Raw genomic sequence first — 19731 nt, forward strand, 5'->3', positions numbered from 1 at the left:
AATATCTGACCAGCACTGTAGATAGGTAGATAGATAGGCCTATTCTTAACTATATTTATACTGAAGATTTTATAACATGCCTCTCCATGATATGGGAGTTTTTATCTTACACTTCAAATAAAATGCTACCATTTTCACTACTGTCCAGTGACAATTTGGAAAGTAAATGCGACGGAAGCCTACTATTTTAGTAATGAACACAACTTCAATTACGCAGAATGGGGTCGTTCACACAGAACACGTTTTGCCATTCCATTGCGCTACTTTTACATGATTTTTCAATGTAAACGCGCTAGACAGACTTTGACTGTTGCACTCGTGTCTCGCATCCATAATTTTGCAACGTCTCTTGCATTACGCAGTCTTCTAAAAATGCGGCGCTTAAGTTAAAATAAGTTCAACTTTTTAAAAAAGGCATCTCTAGACCTTGCTATTTTAACCGCAAAAACGCATTCTGTGTGACTGGTCCAAAGATAAACAGTGCATTCTTACTTCAGTGTTGCCTCGTACATTCAGTTTAACAGCATTAACAGCAAGCCAAAGAGGGCAAGGTTTCAAATGAACAATGCATTGTTGTGGCAGATTCGATGTCTCTTTGTCCCTTCAGTTCTGGTCTCGAAGAAAAACTCACAGAGTCGAAGTTCCAGGTCTCAGAAGTATTTCACTTTATTGTCAAGCAACAAAGTGAGATGCCAGCTCCACATCTGAATCTCTCTTAGCTGGGGCACAGTTTTTATACATTTTTCTTATCTCTTAAAACACACCAAAGTAGTATCATTGGATGGTAATATCCACCCTTACATTTTCACATATTCTCACTTAAAGGTGCTCTCCCCCACACATCTTTCCCATGTACTCGCCGACCTTTCTACCATAATTATCACAAATATGATTGCAGGTGTTGTTTATGTAAGAGACAATTTTCTTAGTAAGGGTGACCAACTTCTAGCTACTGTACATCTTTTGACTTAATTTCTCATGGGCCTTCTGCCAATTTGATGGTCAACCCTTTTCCCATGGGCCAAATGAAACATTGTATCAAACCAGTCAATACACCCCAGAGGCAAGAAGCCTTCATATGACGCACTTAACAATGGTCTTATTCATTTCACAGCCACCTGTTTGGTGGAAAATTACCAACAAAATATGCTCAGTGGCCAAGTAAACTTGTCTGACCCTTACAGTTACATAGGCCAAGAGGCCTCAAAACACTTCTAGCTTTTATAGTAAGCAAACGAATTCTACAATTGTTTTCTATAGGATGGATAAAATACTCCCATGCATTATATTCTTGCTCCGTCCATGCGATAAATGCACATTCTTGAATAAATTTTAACTGCTCATCATATGACCCATTTTAGTATGCGCCGGCAGCCAAATGGCACTTTAAAATCAATCAGAGCTATAGAAATGTATATATTAATATGTACAAGTAATTTAGGCTACAACCCCCCGTAATTCGCACCTTCATAGCATGCACATGCACATTGAGTTCATGTCAGGCCCGGTTCTTGGCAGCTAGAGAAGGGTGTGCTGGCAGATATACTGAGTGGGCAATTTTCCAAAACGCGTTGGGCACAATTATTTGTCCCCTTTTATTAAATACTTTTTGTATTTAATAAAACAACCTCCTTTTGCCAAGATAACAGCTCTGAGTCTTCTTCTATAATGAGACCATTCCTACAGAATCTCTCCAGATCCTAAAGAGTCCCAGATCCATGTCGGTGCTTCTTGTCTTCAGTTCACCCCACTCGTTTTATAGGGTTCAGGTCTGGGGACTGGGATGGCCATTGCAGATGCTTGGTTTTGTGCTCAGTGACCCATTTTTGTGTTGGTTTTGATGTTTGTTTTTGGATCACTGCCCTGTTGGAAGATCCGAACATGGCCCATTATATGATTTATAGCAGAGGCTGTCAGGTTTTGATTTTTTATCTGTTGGTATTTGATAGAATCCATGATGCCATATATCTAAACAAGAAGTACGGGACCTCCAGAAAAACAATAGGCCCACAACATTAAAGATACAGCAGTGTATTTCATTTTACAAATGGGGTACTTTTTATCCCTGTGTGCACCAAACCCATCTTAAGTGTTTGCTACCAAAGAGCTTTTTTTTTTTTTTTTTTTCATCTGACCATAGAACCTGTCCCATTTTAAGTTCCAGTAGTATCAAGAAGCACCAACATGGAGCTGGGAATCTGAAGGATCTGGAGAGATTCTGTGTGGAGGAATGGTCTCTGATCTCTTGTCAGGTGTTCTCCAAATTCATCAGGCATTACAAGAGAACACCCACACTGGTTTCACACCACAAACGTCAGCGGTGCGTGAGCGTCGCGTTAGCAGGGATAAGCTTTGTGTTTTACATCATCTGCCGCGTACATATGTTTACAAGACGGCAAACTCGGGTTTGATTTGTGTATTCTAGAGCCTATAGCTGTCTGTGTAATAACTAAAATAATGTTTATATATCATATTTTCTGGCTAGTTTACTTTAGTTTTTTATAATACACCATACTTTAACCCAAACTGAATAATTAAAAACAAGTTTAAATGAGTAAAAAAATTTTTTTTTATTTCTTTCCTGACATACTCCAATTCTGGTTAAAACACACTAGATAAGCTTATTTTGTGCATTTTGAGCACTTTTTGTGTGAAATATTTATTTTGTTCATCAAAGGTGTACTTTCACTTTAATTGAGCGTTAGCAGCGCAGCAAAAATAGACCCAGCGCCGAAACGATCGCGGCACTGCTGCTTCTGCTCTGCTCCTGCTACGCAGCCTCTGCATGCGGTGTGAATGCTCTCATCTGTTAACATGGGCCGAAAAAAATACACGCTACTTACGCTCCGCTGATGCGTGTGGTGTGAAACCGGCCTCAGAGCTGTTATCTTGGGAAAAGGAGGTTGCAAGAAGTATTTAATAAAAGGGGGCAAATAATTGTGCCCAACGTGTTTTGGAGAAAAACATTTATTTCATAATGTGATTTTTTTTTTTTCCCCCACTTTCAAATCTTTTACTTCAATGAAAGGTTAGATTTTTCTAATTTTTTGAATAAAATATCTAAAGGATAAACAATGCAGATTTATTTTTTTTTACAGCCATCTTTGATCATATTTAACAAGGGGGCAAATAATATCTGACCAGCACTGTAGATAGATAGGCCTATTCTAAACTATATTTATACTGAAGATTTTATAACATGCCTCTCCATGATATGGGAATTTTTATCTTACACTTCAAATAAAATGCTACCATTTTCACTACTGTCCAGTGACAATTTGGAAAGTAAATGCGACAGAAGCCTACTATTTTAGAAATGAACACAACTTTAATTACGCAGAATGGGGCCGTTCACACAGAACGCATTTTGCCATTCCATTGCGCTCCCTTTACATTGTTTTTCAATGCAAACACGCGCTAGACAGACTGCGATTTTAACCGCAAAAACGCATTCTGTGTGACTGGTCCAAAGATAAACAGTGCATTCTTACTTCAGTGTTGCCTCGTACATTCAGTTTAACAGCATTAACAGCAAGCCAAAGAGGGCAAGGTTTCAAATGAACAATGCATATGCATTTTAAATACATGCATTATATTCTTGCTCCGTCCATGCAATCAATGTACGTTCTTGAATAAATTTTAACTGCTCATCATAAGACCCATTTTAGTTTGCGCCGGCGGCCAAATGGCACTTTAAAATCAATCAGAGCTATAGAAATGTATATATTAATATTTACAAGTAATTTAGGCTACAACCCCCCGTAATTCTCACCTTCATAGCATGCACATTTTTCGTCCTTTTTTGGCTCGTGTGATTGCCAGCCTCTGCTTTTCCACCACACACTGAAGTGCGTGAGTGTAACGCGCCTCGCTGTATACATTCAGCTAAGAAAAGAAAAAATAGCCTACTGCAATTTTCTTATTTTTTTATTATTATTATTGATGGGTATTCTACAACCCTTCATCAAACTTCTCAACATACAGCCCACCTCAGATTGTTTTGATTCAGTCCACAAATAATAATAATAATAATTTTAAAAATTATTAACGCTATCCTAAATTCTGATTGGGTGGGCAAGGCAGATGTTTGGGTGGGCTAAGCCCACCCTTGCCCATGCCTAGAGCCGGCCACAGTTCATGTATACAATTCAACAGAGACTCTACTTGCTTCTTGTTATGCTTCTGCAAAGGGAAATACACCTGCATATCATCTGCATAAAAGTGAAAAGAAATTCCATGTTTGCGAAACATTGACCCAAAGGGGCAGCATATACCAAGGAAACAGAATTGGGCCAAGAATGGACCCTTGTGGTACCACACTAAACAACAAAACTGATCGTAAATAATATTGACCAACATTAACTCAAAAGGTTCTATTTGAAAGAAAGGACTTAAAACATATGAATGCTGTACCATGGATTCCCACTACCTTTTCAAGTCTTAAAAGTAGTCTCACGGTCAATTGTATTGAACGCTGTGCTAAGGTCCAATAAAACAAGTACTGCTGAGGCCCCTGAGTTGACCGCAGTCAGTAAGTAATTTAAAGCTCTCATTAAAGCCAACTCAGTATGGTATGCCCTAAAACTGACTGAAAGATTTCAAGAATTTCATTTGAATCAAAAAGGTCTGTTTGATTCAAAGCAACCTTCTCCAAGACCTTTAATGTTATGAAGCGACAAGAATACTTTTTGTGCGCAAAAACAAAACAAAAATTACGACTTTATTCAACATTTTCCTCTCTACCCTGTCAGTCTCCTATGCAGTTTACTTTGCAGTTTGCAGTGCAGAGCTTCCGTGTACTATGTCAGAACGGCAACTCATTATTGGCCGGCTCCTGCATCATCATCACACGTATGTGTCGGGTCTGTTCACGTGAACGGCATCGGGCAATACTGAGCCGCCATTCTTACGTAGAACACGGAAGCTCTGCACTGTCTGTACAACGTAAACAGCGTAGGAGAATGACGGAAGAGACAAATTTGTTGAGTAAGGTTGTTATTTTTGTTTTGTTTTTGCGCACAAAAAGTATTCTCGTCACTTCTTAACATTAAGGTTGAACCACTGTAGTCACGTTGACTGTTTTATCACTGATTTTATCGCTGTTTTTACTACTTTTCTGGACCTTGAATGTGGTAATTATGGTGTTTTCTATGGGGGATAAAAAACCCTAATCTTTTGGATTTCATCAAAAATATCTTCATTTGTGTTCTGAAGATGAACAAAGGTCTTACTGATGTGGAATGACATGAGGGTGAGTAATTAATGTCAGAAATTTTATTTTTGGGTGAACTAACCCTTTAAGTGGAAAATTATCTGAACTCGAAACTCAAGTCACAAACAGGATCCTGCAAGTCACCCACACGTTGCAGAAAAAGAAAAAAAAAACTTTCTCATCAGCTCATCATCACCATTTACAAATCTGTTGATCAGAAACAAATGACAATTTTAAACTCACACAGCAGCTTTGAGCATCATATCAAGCTCACTAAACCTATCATTCTAAGAGATCAGCTGAGAGCTACAGAATTTTCTGCAGCGAACAATGCACTGACGCACAGCGAGATGTTTTATTTAAATCGCATTTATTTTCATTTTCATTCTCGTGAACAATACAATATTTATTACATTTACATTAATAATGGCTTTAGCCAGATTACAAATTGTGCAAATACATACACAGTAATGCATTTTATAACACAAAAAAATGCACCATTTCATAGTATTTGTTAGGTTACTAATGCAGTATGCAGGCTAATTTCTTAATCAACAAAGTCAAATCAATTGTTTAAATAAAAAGTGCAAATATACTTTAATCAACATTTAATATTTCCCTACATTGCTTTCATGTTTAGATGTAAAGTTTGTGGTTAACACATACATTTATCACCACAAGCATGGTGACACTCATAACACAACAGTACTCATGTCAACCACATGGGATCTTTGTCATGAGGGAAAACCATAACATTTGCAAAGGTTTTTTTTTTTTTAACTTGCACAAATAAAGGTCATGCTCTCAGTAAAATAAATTAATAAAGGAAATATAAAAAGTCTATTCACAAATAAACAGTCAGAGTACTCAAGCAAGCTCAGTTGTGCTTAACTGATAATGCGTCCCCTATTTTGTTGTTGAAGTCAACAGCTGTGCATCCAAAATAACGTTAGATTAATAAGTTAATTGGTAGAATCTAGTCAGATAATACAATGCCAACATGGACATGATGCGTGACATCCTCAAAAACTGAAAATATGATAAATGAACAAAAATATGACCCACTACAAGTTCACTTGCAATGAGGATAAACAATGAGGATGTTTTTTGTGGCTGCCGAAAACATAAAAGCATTGAAATAACACATTTAGAAATAAGTAATAATAATAATAGAAAAACACTAATTTTCCTATATATTGTTAATTACTGCATATGTTGTTGGGCCTGTGCAGTTTCATACATAAATCCATGTTTAATTTTAGAAAAACCATTTTGTTTTTGTTTTTGGGACCACCACAAAATCTGGGTCAAAGTAAAGCCGTTTGAGAACCACTGCTCTAGTGCAAATGCTACATCTACATATTCAGTATTTACAGAAACACAAGACATGCTTAAATACACTTACACTACCAATCAGAGCTTTAGACACACCTGCTCATTTTTTATTACTACAATTTTGTTGCAGACAATGTTTTTTGGATCATATGAAACTCAGAAATTCAGTCATGTGTGCCCAAACTGTCAACCAATAATGTACGTAATTTAAAACTTAATATTTAAATTTGTTGAACCTACAAAATTTGATTCATGTAGTCATCAAAAGTCACAAATGGAAAAGTCATCCTTTAAGGCTAAATTTCAGTGAGCGAGCGGTTTATGCTGATTCTCCTTCTGTTTAAAGCATACATGTTTTTAAACTTGCCCTGAATGGCACAGAGTATGGTTTTCCTGTATGCACTGGATAAGAAGTAATAGACAATTGGGTCCAGGCAACTATTTAAAGCAGACAGTAGCAAAGTAGTTTCATTTAAGATGTGCAACAGTTGTTGGCTATGAAGATCCCCGATCACATTCATCTGAGCCAGAACGTATGGGATTCGTATCGCATGGTAAGGCAAGAAACACAAAGTAAATATGGACGGTACCAAGAAAGTCTTTATAATGACCCTCTTTTTGCGACTCTGTGCCTTAGGGTCACCATTACCCATGGACATAGCCCTGAGTTTATTAGTGATCTTCACATAAAAACAAAGAAAGGCCACATAAAAAACAAGGAAGAGCACCACCGTTGTCAGGTTAATGGTCCCACCGACAGTCCCCTTGCTGTGGAAGTGGAAGCAAACTTCGTCGCACGGATGTTTCAGACTGTTGTTTGTCAAAAAGGGGATCATTCCTGAAATGAGGACTACCCAGACGATGTAGCTTGCCATGTGGCTCCACTTGGTCTTTTGGATGCTGAAGACCCAAACAGGCTTGATGATTTTCAAGTAGCGATCCAGACTGATGAGGCTGAGGAACAGGATGCTGGAATACATGTTCAAGTAGAAGAAGATGCCCACCACCTTGCACAAGTAGAAAGGACCTACTTTGTTGTGGTAGTAAACCCGGACAGGCAAACACAGGACCAGCATAGTGTCTGCCAAGGCGAGGTGTCGCATGTATACGGCCATGGAAGAGTCTGTATGCCGCCGAAGGAAAAATATGTAAAGGGTGACGGTGTTGCAGAGCAGACCGATGCAAAAGATGAAAATGTAGCCAATGGGCAAGAAGGGTGAAAGTATGCCATCATGAATCTTGCAGGACTCGTTCGTGGTTAAATTGCCTTCCTGCAGCATTGTGACAGCCAAAATATTGGTGTACACTTGCCGTCCACTGCTCCTCAAAAATCTTGACACACAGAGATATTTGGTGGTCCTAATGGAGCATAGGGGGATAAGGTCAAAGAATAGTCTGTATTTTGACAGGTTTTCGTTGATCTTTCCTTCAATTGTTGAATTGCTATTGGAAAAAAACGATTCCAAGAAAAGAATAACGCTCTTACCTGTGTGAGTGGTTTGCTTGCTCTTGAGCGAGTGACTAAGTGCATGTCTGTTCAGAATCTACAGCACCTATGCAGGAAATTCTGCCCGTATGTGACGTCAGACCTGGTTGCTGTGGTTGACGATGCTATTAACCCCAGCAGATATGTCAGTGCTAGATAAACCATGTTTCTAGAAAAGCAAAACTCACTTCCACTCTCAGAGCACAGGTAATGACCATTACCTTGTTTTTACCCCAGCACTGTGCACAGTTGAGGAATATGCATTTTAGAGTTCTTTGTCTTGTAACAACCTTACATTTCATCATATAAGTTTTTTTTAGTAGATTTAATAAGATTAAACTAAAGATTGAACCCTCTTTTGTTAGATAACTGCAGTATAAACTAGATTTTTACAATTTATGAAGAAAATATGTGTGATGTGAGTTTTCAGGGTTGTTGTTTACTGGCAGAAGTAGAAGCAAACGTTTCTTTGATATTCTGTTCTCACTTGGTTCCCTCCTTCAATACAAGTTTATAGGATTTATTTCTAGTTTTATTTTCCCTGTCATTCATGTCTACCACTGGACAAATGTCTACCATTTAGACTATACTATATCTAGAAAATACGGTTTGTACAGTATAAAAACCATTACGCCTATGGAATGTTCCCACAATTCACAAAAAAAATTGTGTGTGTTTATGTACATGTATGGTTTATGAGGACACAAATGTGTATAATGACATGGGTATTACAACATAAACCAAACGACTTAAAAAAATACCAAACTGTGTTTTTTGAAATTCATAAAATGCCAAAAGTTTTCTGTGATGTATAGGTTTGGCTATACAACGTGTGCAGAATTATCAGTCAAGTTTGATTTTCTGATCATTTTTTTTTTTTTTTTCCAAGCACATTTTATCAATTCCAAACCACATCAATCTTAATAACTACTATTATGTTTGTATTTATTCATTTATAAATGATATATAATTGTTAAGGAAGGCTGGAAGTGAAAACGCCTTATATTCAGGTGTGCATAAGTATTAGGCAGATTTACTTTTACAGACAAAATGAGCCAAAACAGAGAGTTAACTCAGACTGAAATGTCAAAAATTAATAAATGCCCTTGAGAAGAATGCAATACTAATGCAATACTAGAAATTGCAAAGTTAAAGCATGACCATTGGACAGCAAAATTCTCATTGGGTCAGCAGGGTTAAACAAAAACAGGCATAGAAGAAAAGACACAAGTTAACTGCAAAATAATTAAGAAATAAGTTAAAGCATTAACTGTGAAACCACCAGGAACCCTTTAGTCTCCAGCACCACCATTTTCCAGAACTGTAACCTACCTGGAGTCTCCAGAAGTGCAAGCGATATCAGAATCTCAGAGACTTAGGTTAGGCAAAGAATCCTAAAAAAAACTACCCCTACTTAATGAAAATCACATCCTGAAGTGTTGCAAAATACATGAAGAATGATTTTTTTTATAGGCTTTATAGACAGACAGATTGAGAGTGACTCTTAAAGAACCAGCACCACATCCTCTTGTACCACATTTATCTTCCAGTATCTGGCAGCAAGTTTTGGGAATTCATTTTTCTATCCTGAAAACTCTGTCTTGCAGAGATGGACTAAAAATGATCATCCAAAACTTGCTGCCAGATTCTATGCTCATCCAAACACCATCCTCAGTTGTACAAACATAGGAAGTAACTCTGGCAAATATACACCTGTTTCACATGGTTAACCACATAGTATGCTTGCCAGAGTTGATAGTATTCCTTGCCACTTACAAGGTGGAGCACACTGATCTCTCCATACAGCGCCGTGGCATTGTATCGAAAACAGCATTATAGGCGTACTACAGATAATGTCTCAAACATAAAGAATCTGATATTCGGAGTAACAACATTTCAAAAGTGGAGGCCGAACAGCTTCGCACAAAAATTTAACTCTGTCTATTGCTAAGCCACCACCTCCTAATTTTAGTAAAGAGTAGAAATACACTTTAACTTCTTTGAACAAGGATCAGAACATCACAATCCTTTCAGCGGATAAGGGAAGATGTACAGTGGTGTTGAATACAGAGGATTATCTTGAGAAGGTACTCATGATAACATGCAGAGATATTTTATATTTGATTATTTTATTCATTTTCTGTACCTGAAATCTACTGTTAGATACCTGAAAAGCACGGTTTATTTTATTTGAATCTTTGCTTTGTTGTATTGATTTGTGCTGTTGCTTATTAGTTTTATTATTTGTTCTTATTTATTTATTTTTATTTCACAGTAGTCCTTTTTTCCCTGAACATAGCACATACAGAACCGTACCGAAACCGTGAGCCTAAACAGAGGAAACAGAGGAGTGACTATCATTAAGCAGAAGAAGTTCCATTGGGTGACTAATGCTATTTCTGCAGCCTACGAGGCGAGTGGCTTAGCATTGCCTCTGGGTGTTCATGCTCATTCTACCACGGGAGTGGCTTCTTTTCAGGCTCTGTTTAAGGGTGCTTGCTTGGAGGATATTTGTGTTGTGGCAGGCTAGTCCTTTCAACAAACTTTATTCAAGTTTTATGGTCTGGATGTGGGGATGACACCTGGCTCCCAGGTTTTGTCTGCTTGAGCAGGATGTTTATCCTTGGTCTTCCCAGATAAACCCACAAATGTATTCGTATGGCATTGTGGAATATTGTTCCCATAGCACCAGCTGATGCTGAGTTGAGTGAACCTATGAAAGGGAATGTCTCTGTTACACATGTAACCTTGAGTATTAACCTACGTATGAGACACTGCATATCTTGCCATTCTCCTCATTTGCTTGCTTAGTTCATTGGAAATATGAAGTGAGAAGGCGCGAGCATGTCCTTTTGAGGCATACGTGACGTATTCCTCATGGGGTAGTGCAATGCGCCATCAGACAATAAATTAGCTTGACAGACAATCGCTACACCTTGAGGGTGTTCCCATTGTGTCAGCTGACGCAACTTCTTGTTCCCTACTCAGGGAACCAAAGTTACAAGGTTACAGATGTTTTCCAAAGTACTTCCAAAATACTCTTGACACAAAGTGTTGAGCCATGACCCATCTTTGCTTTTGAAGACTGAAACAATGCTAAAATACATATTAGCACTGTTTCTAAAACAGCATATTATCACCTCAGAAACATCTCCAAAGTATGTGACATTCTCTCCCCTTCTGACAATGAGAAACTTGTTTTTGCTGGGTTACCAAAGAGCTCTATTAAACACTTAGAATGAGTTCAGAATGCAGCTGCATGAATGCTAATTCTAAAATTACACTCAGGTCCCTTCACTGGCTGCCTGTTCCATTCATAATTGAATTCAAGATCCTCTTATTAGTTTTTAAATGTCTTCATGGTACTGCCCCAATATACTTTTCTAATTTGTTGAATAAATATACTCCAGCAAGATCATTCCGAACTTTAAATAGCAATTTGTTGTGCCAAAAACACGGCTAAAAATTGGTGAGTCAACCTTTAGTCATTTCGGTCCCAAGCTATGGAACTCTTTACATGACAACCTACGAGCAATCGACTCACTGTGCACTTTTAAAAAGTATCTCAAAACACATTTGTTCACTAGGCCCTTTCCTTGATTTATTTTATTGTCGTATTTTATTATTTTATTTCTATTATGTGATTTTAGTCATTTTACTATCTTATTTCTAAATGCGTATGCATTTTTTCCCCCTGTGTATTTCTCTTCTGTAAAGCACTTTGTAAACACTGTTCTGAACAGTGGTATATAAATAAAGCTTTACTTGATTACTTGTTATAATCTTTTCACATTTATTTTGCCTCTGACCCAACTTTTTTGCAGAGTTTTGCAGCCATCAAAATCAAAATATGTTTATATTTACAAAATACAATTTATTTGGTCAGTGAAAATATATTTTCTTTTTACTCTTGTCAGTTAAATAAAGGTTCAAGAGAATTAACAAATCACAGATTTTTTTTTTTTTTTTCTCCTTACCCTCTCAAAACAACTCAAGTGATGTCAAGCTGAACTATCATTTGTATATGATTATTCATAAGATAGGGTCGAGACAACTATGTGATAAATTCCTCACCTAAGAAGTCATGAACATGTCAAATAGCAAACTGATATGAAAAACCTTGTGTGGCTGAAGTGGTTTGACCTGGATTGTGCCATTCACATTCTGTAAAAGTAAAAACTTTGTTTATAGTGTTCATGATGTACTATAATGCTACTTATTTTTGGATTATTTCTTTCCTATCCAGATTTTTAATTTCTTTATAAACCATGAGAAACAACTCACTTCGCATACATTTACTGCACAGCTGCACAAGCCCATGACTGCTATCATTACCCACACAGGAAGTGACAAAAGAGCCTGTATCAATGCATGCCAGTCAAACCACAAATGCAGCTATAAGAAACCTTGAACTTTCTAACTGTTAAATCTGCTGCTCAGTGCTAGAAAATGATGAACAGGTCACCGAAACCTTTCCAACCCACGCTGCAAAAACTCCCCCAGTGTCATATACGACACAATCAGAACTAAGAGAGTCATTCTGGTAATACACATCAAATGTAGTGTTACACATTACCTAGGAATTTCATTTTCTACTCTGAATATTTTCAAATTCAAATATCCACATACAGTATAGAGCAAACCATTAGATTGATTAAATAAATATTAATTATTCATTCAATCTAAAATAAATATACTAAAGTAGAACATCTCAAATTGAGATATTTTTGTATATTTGTTTGTTTGTTTGTTTCATCTACAGATGTTTCTTGGAAGGGGTTTCATGTACAGATCATTTCTTTTACTGGGCTTGAGGAAAATGAAAACAAATGTTGATATTCAGATAAAATTACACAATTAAGAAGATTCATTAAATGTGTTGAGAGGAGATTTTGTTCCATTTATTGTTCAACTTACTCCGGGGGCCATCTTTCCCCATCTTACCCGACCCTCATTCATTCTTCTCTACATAGTCTACTTGAAGGAATGAAAATGAGTGAGCAAATTTGGACACTGAGTGTGCAAGACAGGCTGCCTCTTTTGTGTAGTTTGTGTTTGCTGTTTAAAAAAAAAAAAAAAGAAAAGAAAAAGCTAACAGTGTGGTTGCAGCGCTCACTTGCGCAAGCGTTTACCACCAAATTTCTCCTTACCTCTTTTACAGAGACATGGGTATTCATTAGGCTGTCGCCTGAGCTAGATGACTGAATTGTTCATTGCATTCTAAACCAAAGCCGCTTTAAGGTTAGCAAAAAAAAAAAAAAAACTTACACTGTGGTACACAGGAAAGGAGACCAGTGGCCTTTTTTTGACAGAGCGTCGTTCTGCCTGGAGCAGAAGGACCGTTCACTGGAGGACCATACTAGGCACTTTTTAGATCTGGCGTGCTGAACTCACTATCCTGACCTACCACCTACTTCCAGTGAACGATCCCAAAGAGGATTTCGTCGTACATGTGGAATAGGTGCTGCCCCGCTGAGGAGGACTTTACCAGCATCCCGAGTCCAGCCATCAATCACCTCGCTGCATAAAGAGGATGCCTTAGCACACCGCAGACAGAGAGCTTGAGCAAGCTGCGATGCACAAGCCAGCGGCAGTGGAGAAATGGACTGAGCCACACTGTGAGTCTGACCAGGTGCATGAGCCAGCAACACCGTGAGTCTATTAGTGGAGTTCGAGGGTATGGAGGAAAACCCTGCCCACACTCTGCAGCTGGCCTCTCCAAGCTATTTTTATGATTTAGAAGAGGATGCTTACCCTAATCTCCCATCCCTGCCGGTCTTGTCCAGCTCAAATTTTTCCACTGGTACCACTCAGTTCACCTTCCAGCTACACCTCGGTCCTCTGCCACCCTGGCTCCAACTCGGAAGCTCATCACTGCAGCTCCACCTCGGCCTCCAGGACATCAGTTCCACCCAAACCTGTTCTGTTTCACGCTAATTACTTCCCATGTATTTAAGCCCCTAGTTTTTCTTTAGTTCTTGGTCTGTTATCGTCAATGTTTATGTCTAAGTTTACCATGGTTATGTTTTCTGTAACTCCAGCGATCTCATTTTTGTTGTTGTTGTTGTTGTTGTTGTTGACTTATGGATTAAAGACTTATTTTTGTTCCTGAATTCCCTTCATTGTGCACTTCAGTGCAGCCACATCATGACAGTAGGTTACCATGATATTCACTTTAGAATTAATTATACATTATGCATTATTCACATTAATTATGAACCTGCATATAGTAGTTCTTAGTAGTCCTCAGGGTGGTGAAAAAATAGTAGTTATATAGTAGATAGTAGCTCGACTGATGTTGAATCGCTAGACCAAGTCTTCTCCGACCATAAGCCAATTGTTTTTAAAGGACCCAGATTTCAAAGTTGACCTTATCGGATTTTAAATACTGGTGCTACTGAGCAGTTCAAAAACGTATTTTTTAAGTTGATAATGCTTGTTTATAGTCAAGAGTCTTTCCTTTAATATGGATTTAGATTTTCTCACTCTAAAAGTTACACTCTATATGTTTACCCCTTTTAGACTCCATTGCGGGTCAAAAATGTCAAATCCAGACCTGAGCCCTGGCTGAATGACATGACTCGGGGGTTGAGGCAAACCTATAGGAGATTTGAATGTAAATGGAAGAAAGACAAATTACAGGTGTCCTTTGTCATGCTAAGTAAGTTTCTAGCCAACTATCAGAATGCTGTAAAGACGGCTAAGAGAAATTATTTTGTAGAATAAATCATGAAAAATAGTAGTAAACCACAACTTTTAATTAATAGATTCTGTAATTAATCCAATTGGCTTTTAGACATAAATACTTATTTTTATTGAGTTGTGGATTTTGATTTATACTTAGACATCTCAAAGACTACTTTTTGTCAAGCTTTAGATTTTTTTTTTGTTTGAAATATTAATTTGAAGTGTCAGTTTTTGCATTCATTTTACTACAGTCAAACCTGAACACAGAGGTGGAGATTTTGTTACACATAACAGCAAAATTCAATAAAAATGTAACAAAAATTAACAGGTGTTTTATCATAGCATAATAAATCTGGGTCTGAACTGATTTCAACCTCTTGTTTGAGTCTTTTGGGTCAATTTTACCATATTGTTTCAGCCACACCAGTTCTTTTGTGTGTGTGTGTAATAGTGTGTTTTGTGTGTGTGTCTCTGCATGTGTGTAAGTGAGTGTGTGTTTGAGTGAGTGTGTCTGTTTTGTACTCTCAATGTTTTAGAGTGTAACATCTTCCTTGCTGTATGTTTTTCTACTTCTTTGTGGCTATATTATTGTTTTTATTTCACACTTTTGCAAAAACTTGCTCTGTGTTATAGTCATGCTAGTTCATATATACAGTATGTGTGTAGGGGAAGATAGTGGTTGGGTGGATTTGTCTATTTTGCACTCTTGGCATTTTAGAGTGTCACTGCTGTGCACTTTTTCTTTTTCTGCACAGTGGCTGATTTGTAGTTTGTACCACCAAAAGTTTCTAAAAAGAGTTTTAGTATTTTTTTGTATTTCCCATTCATTTCCTATGGCGGTCATTTTTGACCGCGAAGGAGCCAAGTGTGACAATTTTTTTTTACGACCCTTTAACATATCCGAATCATGTCCTTGATTTTTTTTGTGTGTTCACATAGCTAATGTGAGAAAAGTCACCAAGTTTCATCCAAATCCGATGAAGCAAAAAAATTTAAAATTTCAAAACGTAAAAGTTTTTGGTCAAAATGAATAAATGTAAATTAAGGTTGAACCACTTCAGTCACATTGACTATTTTAATGATGTCTTTACTACTTTTCTGGACCTTGAATGTGGTAATTTCGTTGCTTTCTATGGAGGAGTCAGAGAGCTCTCAGATTTCATCAAAAATATCTTAATTTGTGTTTCAAAGATGAACGAAGGTCTTGCGGGTTTGGAACAACATGAGGGTGAGTACTTAATGTCAGAAATTTCATTTTTGGGTGAACTAACCCAGGTGAAAAGAAAATATATTTAAATTGTGCTTTTTTGGACACACTTAATATATTAAAATTATACTATACACTGTAAAAAATTGTCCTGTGAATTTACAGTAAAATACTGGCAAAAAAGTTGCCAATAATTTACTGTTAATTTTACAGTTCTTTACCGTAATCTACATTACAGTATGTTGCTGTAAAAATACCATGGACTCAATTAAAACTCAAGTCAACTAATTTCATTTGCAGAAATCGACTGCCTTAAATTGGCGGACTTCCATTTAAATTCATAAACTAACATTTATAACTATATGAGCATATTGTTCACTTGAACTTATTTCATTTGAGTCCACCAAAAAAGAATATTACTAAAGTAAAAATAACCAAATTAAACAAAATCATTAAAACTAAGTGCATATTAAATGTATTATTTTGAAACAACTTTAAGTATAATAAGTGTATTTCAAGATGCAATTAAGTTCAATTTTAAGCTATTTGCAATATATTAAATACATTGAAATTGTGTTAAATGGGCCCATTTTTAGTACATTTAGTGCAATTGAAGTGTATTCTTTAAATACGTTTAAAATGTACTTTTAATACTTCTTGAATTACATTTAGAGTATATTTGAAGCTTCGGTTTAATTTGCGTTACGTACATTTCCAAAACAATTTCAGATAATTAAAAATGCATTAGCATCACACTACTTTTATTATAAAGCTGTTTTTCAGTATATATACATGCACACATACACTTTGAAATTTACCAAACTTTAATGCACTATATATTGTTGTGTACATTACAAATATTCTTACAGTACATAAAAAAAAAAAAAAAAAAAAAAAGTACAGCAGCATTTAATATTTTGACCAAAATACATTCAAATAAATGAAAAAAAATCATTTCAGTTATACCTGCATTACAATTTTCTGGAATAAAAGTGCCTGAAAAACAAAGTGCAGAAGTGAATAGTGCATTTTTTTTTTTTTTTTTTTTTTTTTTTTTTTACAAATGTAAGCATGCAAATGCCTAAACCAAACAAAGAAACAGAAGAGTTTAAATGTCACATCTTCATCTTCAAGTGGAGGGTCACAACTGGATACAACAATTCAGACACTGTAGTATTTGAGGGCGGCTTTGCAGGATCTGTGAAAGGGAAAAAAGAATTTATATAAAATTAACTAATGAATAACAGTTTTGCATCCATGATTGAATATACAGTACGCATTATAATTTGCATTGATCAGAACTTTGCTGACTTCTCAATTTACCTTTTGACTATATCCTGATCAAGCTTGATCAAACACATTTTCTTCGCTTGTCTCTGCACTCAGATTTCAGTTTGTCTTTTATAGCAGCTGATCTGAAAAACAACAACAACAACAAAAAAGGCAGGCAACTGATGATTCATGATTTGTTTACCTTTTAAGAATGACAGTACGCTGAAAACAATGTACCTGGTGGGTAATATAATCGAAACTCTTCACAGTCCTTAGTTTCAGATGTGTGCTCTCTTATAAGCATCCCTTTTTACAATTTAATCTGTTTATTTTCTAATATGCATTTCTAATTACAGATAAGTACAAAACTTATCTGTAATTAGAAATGCATGTTAGAAAATAAACAGAAAGGCCTGCTACAGGTCTCAAAATAGTTGGGACGGGAGCATATTTACCATGGTGTATTATCTCCTCTTCTTTTCAAAACAGTTTGAAGATGTCTGGGCATTCTTGCCTGATATGGGTTTCCAGCTGCTGGAGAGTTCGTGGTCGTCTTTGACATATTTTTCTCTATAGTTGAAAGATCTGGAATGCAGGCAGGCCAATTCAGCACCCGGACTCTTCATACGACTAAGCCATGCTGTTGTAATAGCTGCAGTATGTGGTTTTGCATTGTCCTGCTGAAATACACAAGGCCTTCCCTGAAATAAACGTCATCTGGAGGGGAGCATATGTTGCTCTAAAACCTTTATATACCTTTCAGCATTCATAGTGCCTTCCAAAACATGCAAGATGCCCATACCATATGCACTTATGCACCCCCATACCATCAGAGATGCTGGCTTTTGAATTGATCTCTGATAACACACTGGAAGGTCTCCCTCCTCTTTAGCCCGGAGGACACGGCGTCCGTGATTTCCAAAAATAATGTCAAATTTGGACTCGTCTGACCATAGAACATTTTTCCGCTTTGAAACAGTCCATTTTAAATGAGCCTTGGCCCACAGGACACGACGGCGCTTCTGGACCGTGTTCACATATGGCTTCCTTTTTACATGATAGAGCTTTAGTTGGCATCTGCAGATGGCACGGCGGGTTGTGTTTACAGACAGTGGCTTTGGTCCGCTTTTTTGGTCCGCTTTTGTTGCACACCCCAGTGCAGTTGCTGCATTCACACCTGCCCAAACGAACCGCACCAAGGGGGAACTCTAGTACGATTCAACCAAACTAAATGAGGCAGGCGTGAAATCACCCTCACTTCCGCCAATATGGATCAATGATTTTGATGACATCACTCTGCACTTCAGCTTCTCATAAGATTTTCTGTCCAATCAAATGGTCTCTAGAATCTAAAATCCCGCAAATTATAGATTGACACTGAATCTGTGGCTAAAATCAGTCACTTGTTGTCACATTTACTATTTTCTACATTGGTGTAGAAACCAATTCTACATTTCTACATTTTCACAGATTCTGCAAGTGGTTCCCATACTTTTTCATGCAAATGTATAGCTTGTATAGACCACTTTTATGATACATTTATGGTGTGCTTATGCCCTTTTCTGAAGCTTGAATATAATATAATATAATATAACAATATGGTCCAGAATGGCCGGATCAATAAATAAATAATCTTTGAACCATGACAAAGAGTTTTTTTTTTTTTTTTTTTTTTTTTTTAGTCAAAGAGAGTGTATCACAAAGTATCATAATTCATTGTTTATGGCGCCATCTGCTGGTCGTCTTGCACAGTACAGAATGCAATGTACAGAATGTTTGATGTACAAACGGTACATCAGTACAAATTCTTCGAACAGTGGTACAAGAGGATGCAGTGCTGGTCCTTCAAGAGTCACTCTCAATCTGTCTGTCTATAAAGTCTATAAAAAAAAAAAAACAGTCTTATTAAGTGGGGGTCATTTTTTAGGATTCTTTACCTAACCTAAGTCTCTGAGATTCTCACACTGCTTGCACTTCTGGAGACTCCAGGTAGGTTACAGTTCTGGAAAATTGTGGTGCTGGAGACTAAAGGGTTCCTGATGGTTTCACACGTAATTCTTCACCTTATTTCTTAATTCTTTTGTAGTTAACATGTCTTTTCTTCTCCACCTGTTTTTGTTTGACCCTGCTGACCCAGTGAGAATTTTGCTGTCCAATGGTCATGCTTTAACTTTACAATTTCTAGTATTGCATTAGTATTGCATTCTTCTCAAGGGCATTTAATAATTTTTTACATTTCAGTCTGAGTTAAATCTCTTTTTTGGCTCATTTTATCTAAAAGAACATCTGCCTAATACTTATGCACACCTGAATATAATTCATTTTCACTTCCAGCCTTCCTTAACAATTATATATCATTTATAAATGATTAAATACAAACATAATAGTAGTTATTAAGATTGATGTGATTTGAAATTGGTAAAATGTGCTTGGAAAAAAAAAAAAGATCAGAAAATCATCTTTCCTAATAATTCTGCACACGGTGTATAGCCAAACATATACACACACACACACACACACACACACACTTGA

General features: G+C 36.8%; 1 protein-coding gene and 1 long non-coding RNA gene across 2 annotated transcripts in view; one reads left to right on the forward strand and one right to left on the reverse strand.

Annotated features, from left to right (window-relative positions):
- LOC127504122 (uncharacterized) overlaps positions 1 to 19731 on the forward strand; it is a 1137365-nt gene that overhangs the window by 395451 nt on the left and 722183 nt on the right. The gene's annotated exons all lie outside the window — the stretch shown is intronic.
- On the reverse strand, positions 5566 to 8105 carry LOC127504108 (probable G-protein coupled receptor 34). The gene is made up of 2 exons (XM_051878543.1): positions 8034 to 8105; positions 5566 to 7906 (listed from the first exon to the last, which is right to left on the reverse strand). The coding sequence occupies exon 2, from the start codon at positions 7825 to 7827 to the stop codon at positions 6844 to 6846; it is 984 nt and encodes a 327-aa protein (XP_051734503.1). The 5' UTR covers positions 7828 to 7906; positions 8034 to 8105; the 3' UTR covers positions 5566 to 6843.

The sequence above is a fragment of the Ctenopharyngodon idella genome, chromosome 21, assembly GCF_019924925.1.
Source record: "Ctenopharyngodon idella isolate HZGC_01 chromosome 21, HZGC01, whole genome shotgun sequence".
NCBI classification, from domain to species: Eukaryota; Metazoa; Chordata; class Actinopteri; order Cypriniformes; family Xenocyprididae; genus Ctenopharyngodon; species Ctenopharyngodon idella.

Excerpts from the sequence above, each read along its gene's own strand:
- LOC127504108 (XM_051878543.1), bottom strand. The coding sequence starts at position 7,827 with ATGCTGCAGGAAGGCAATTTAACCACGAACGAGTCCTGCAAGATTCAT.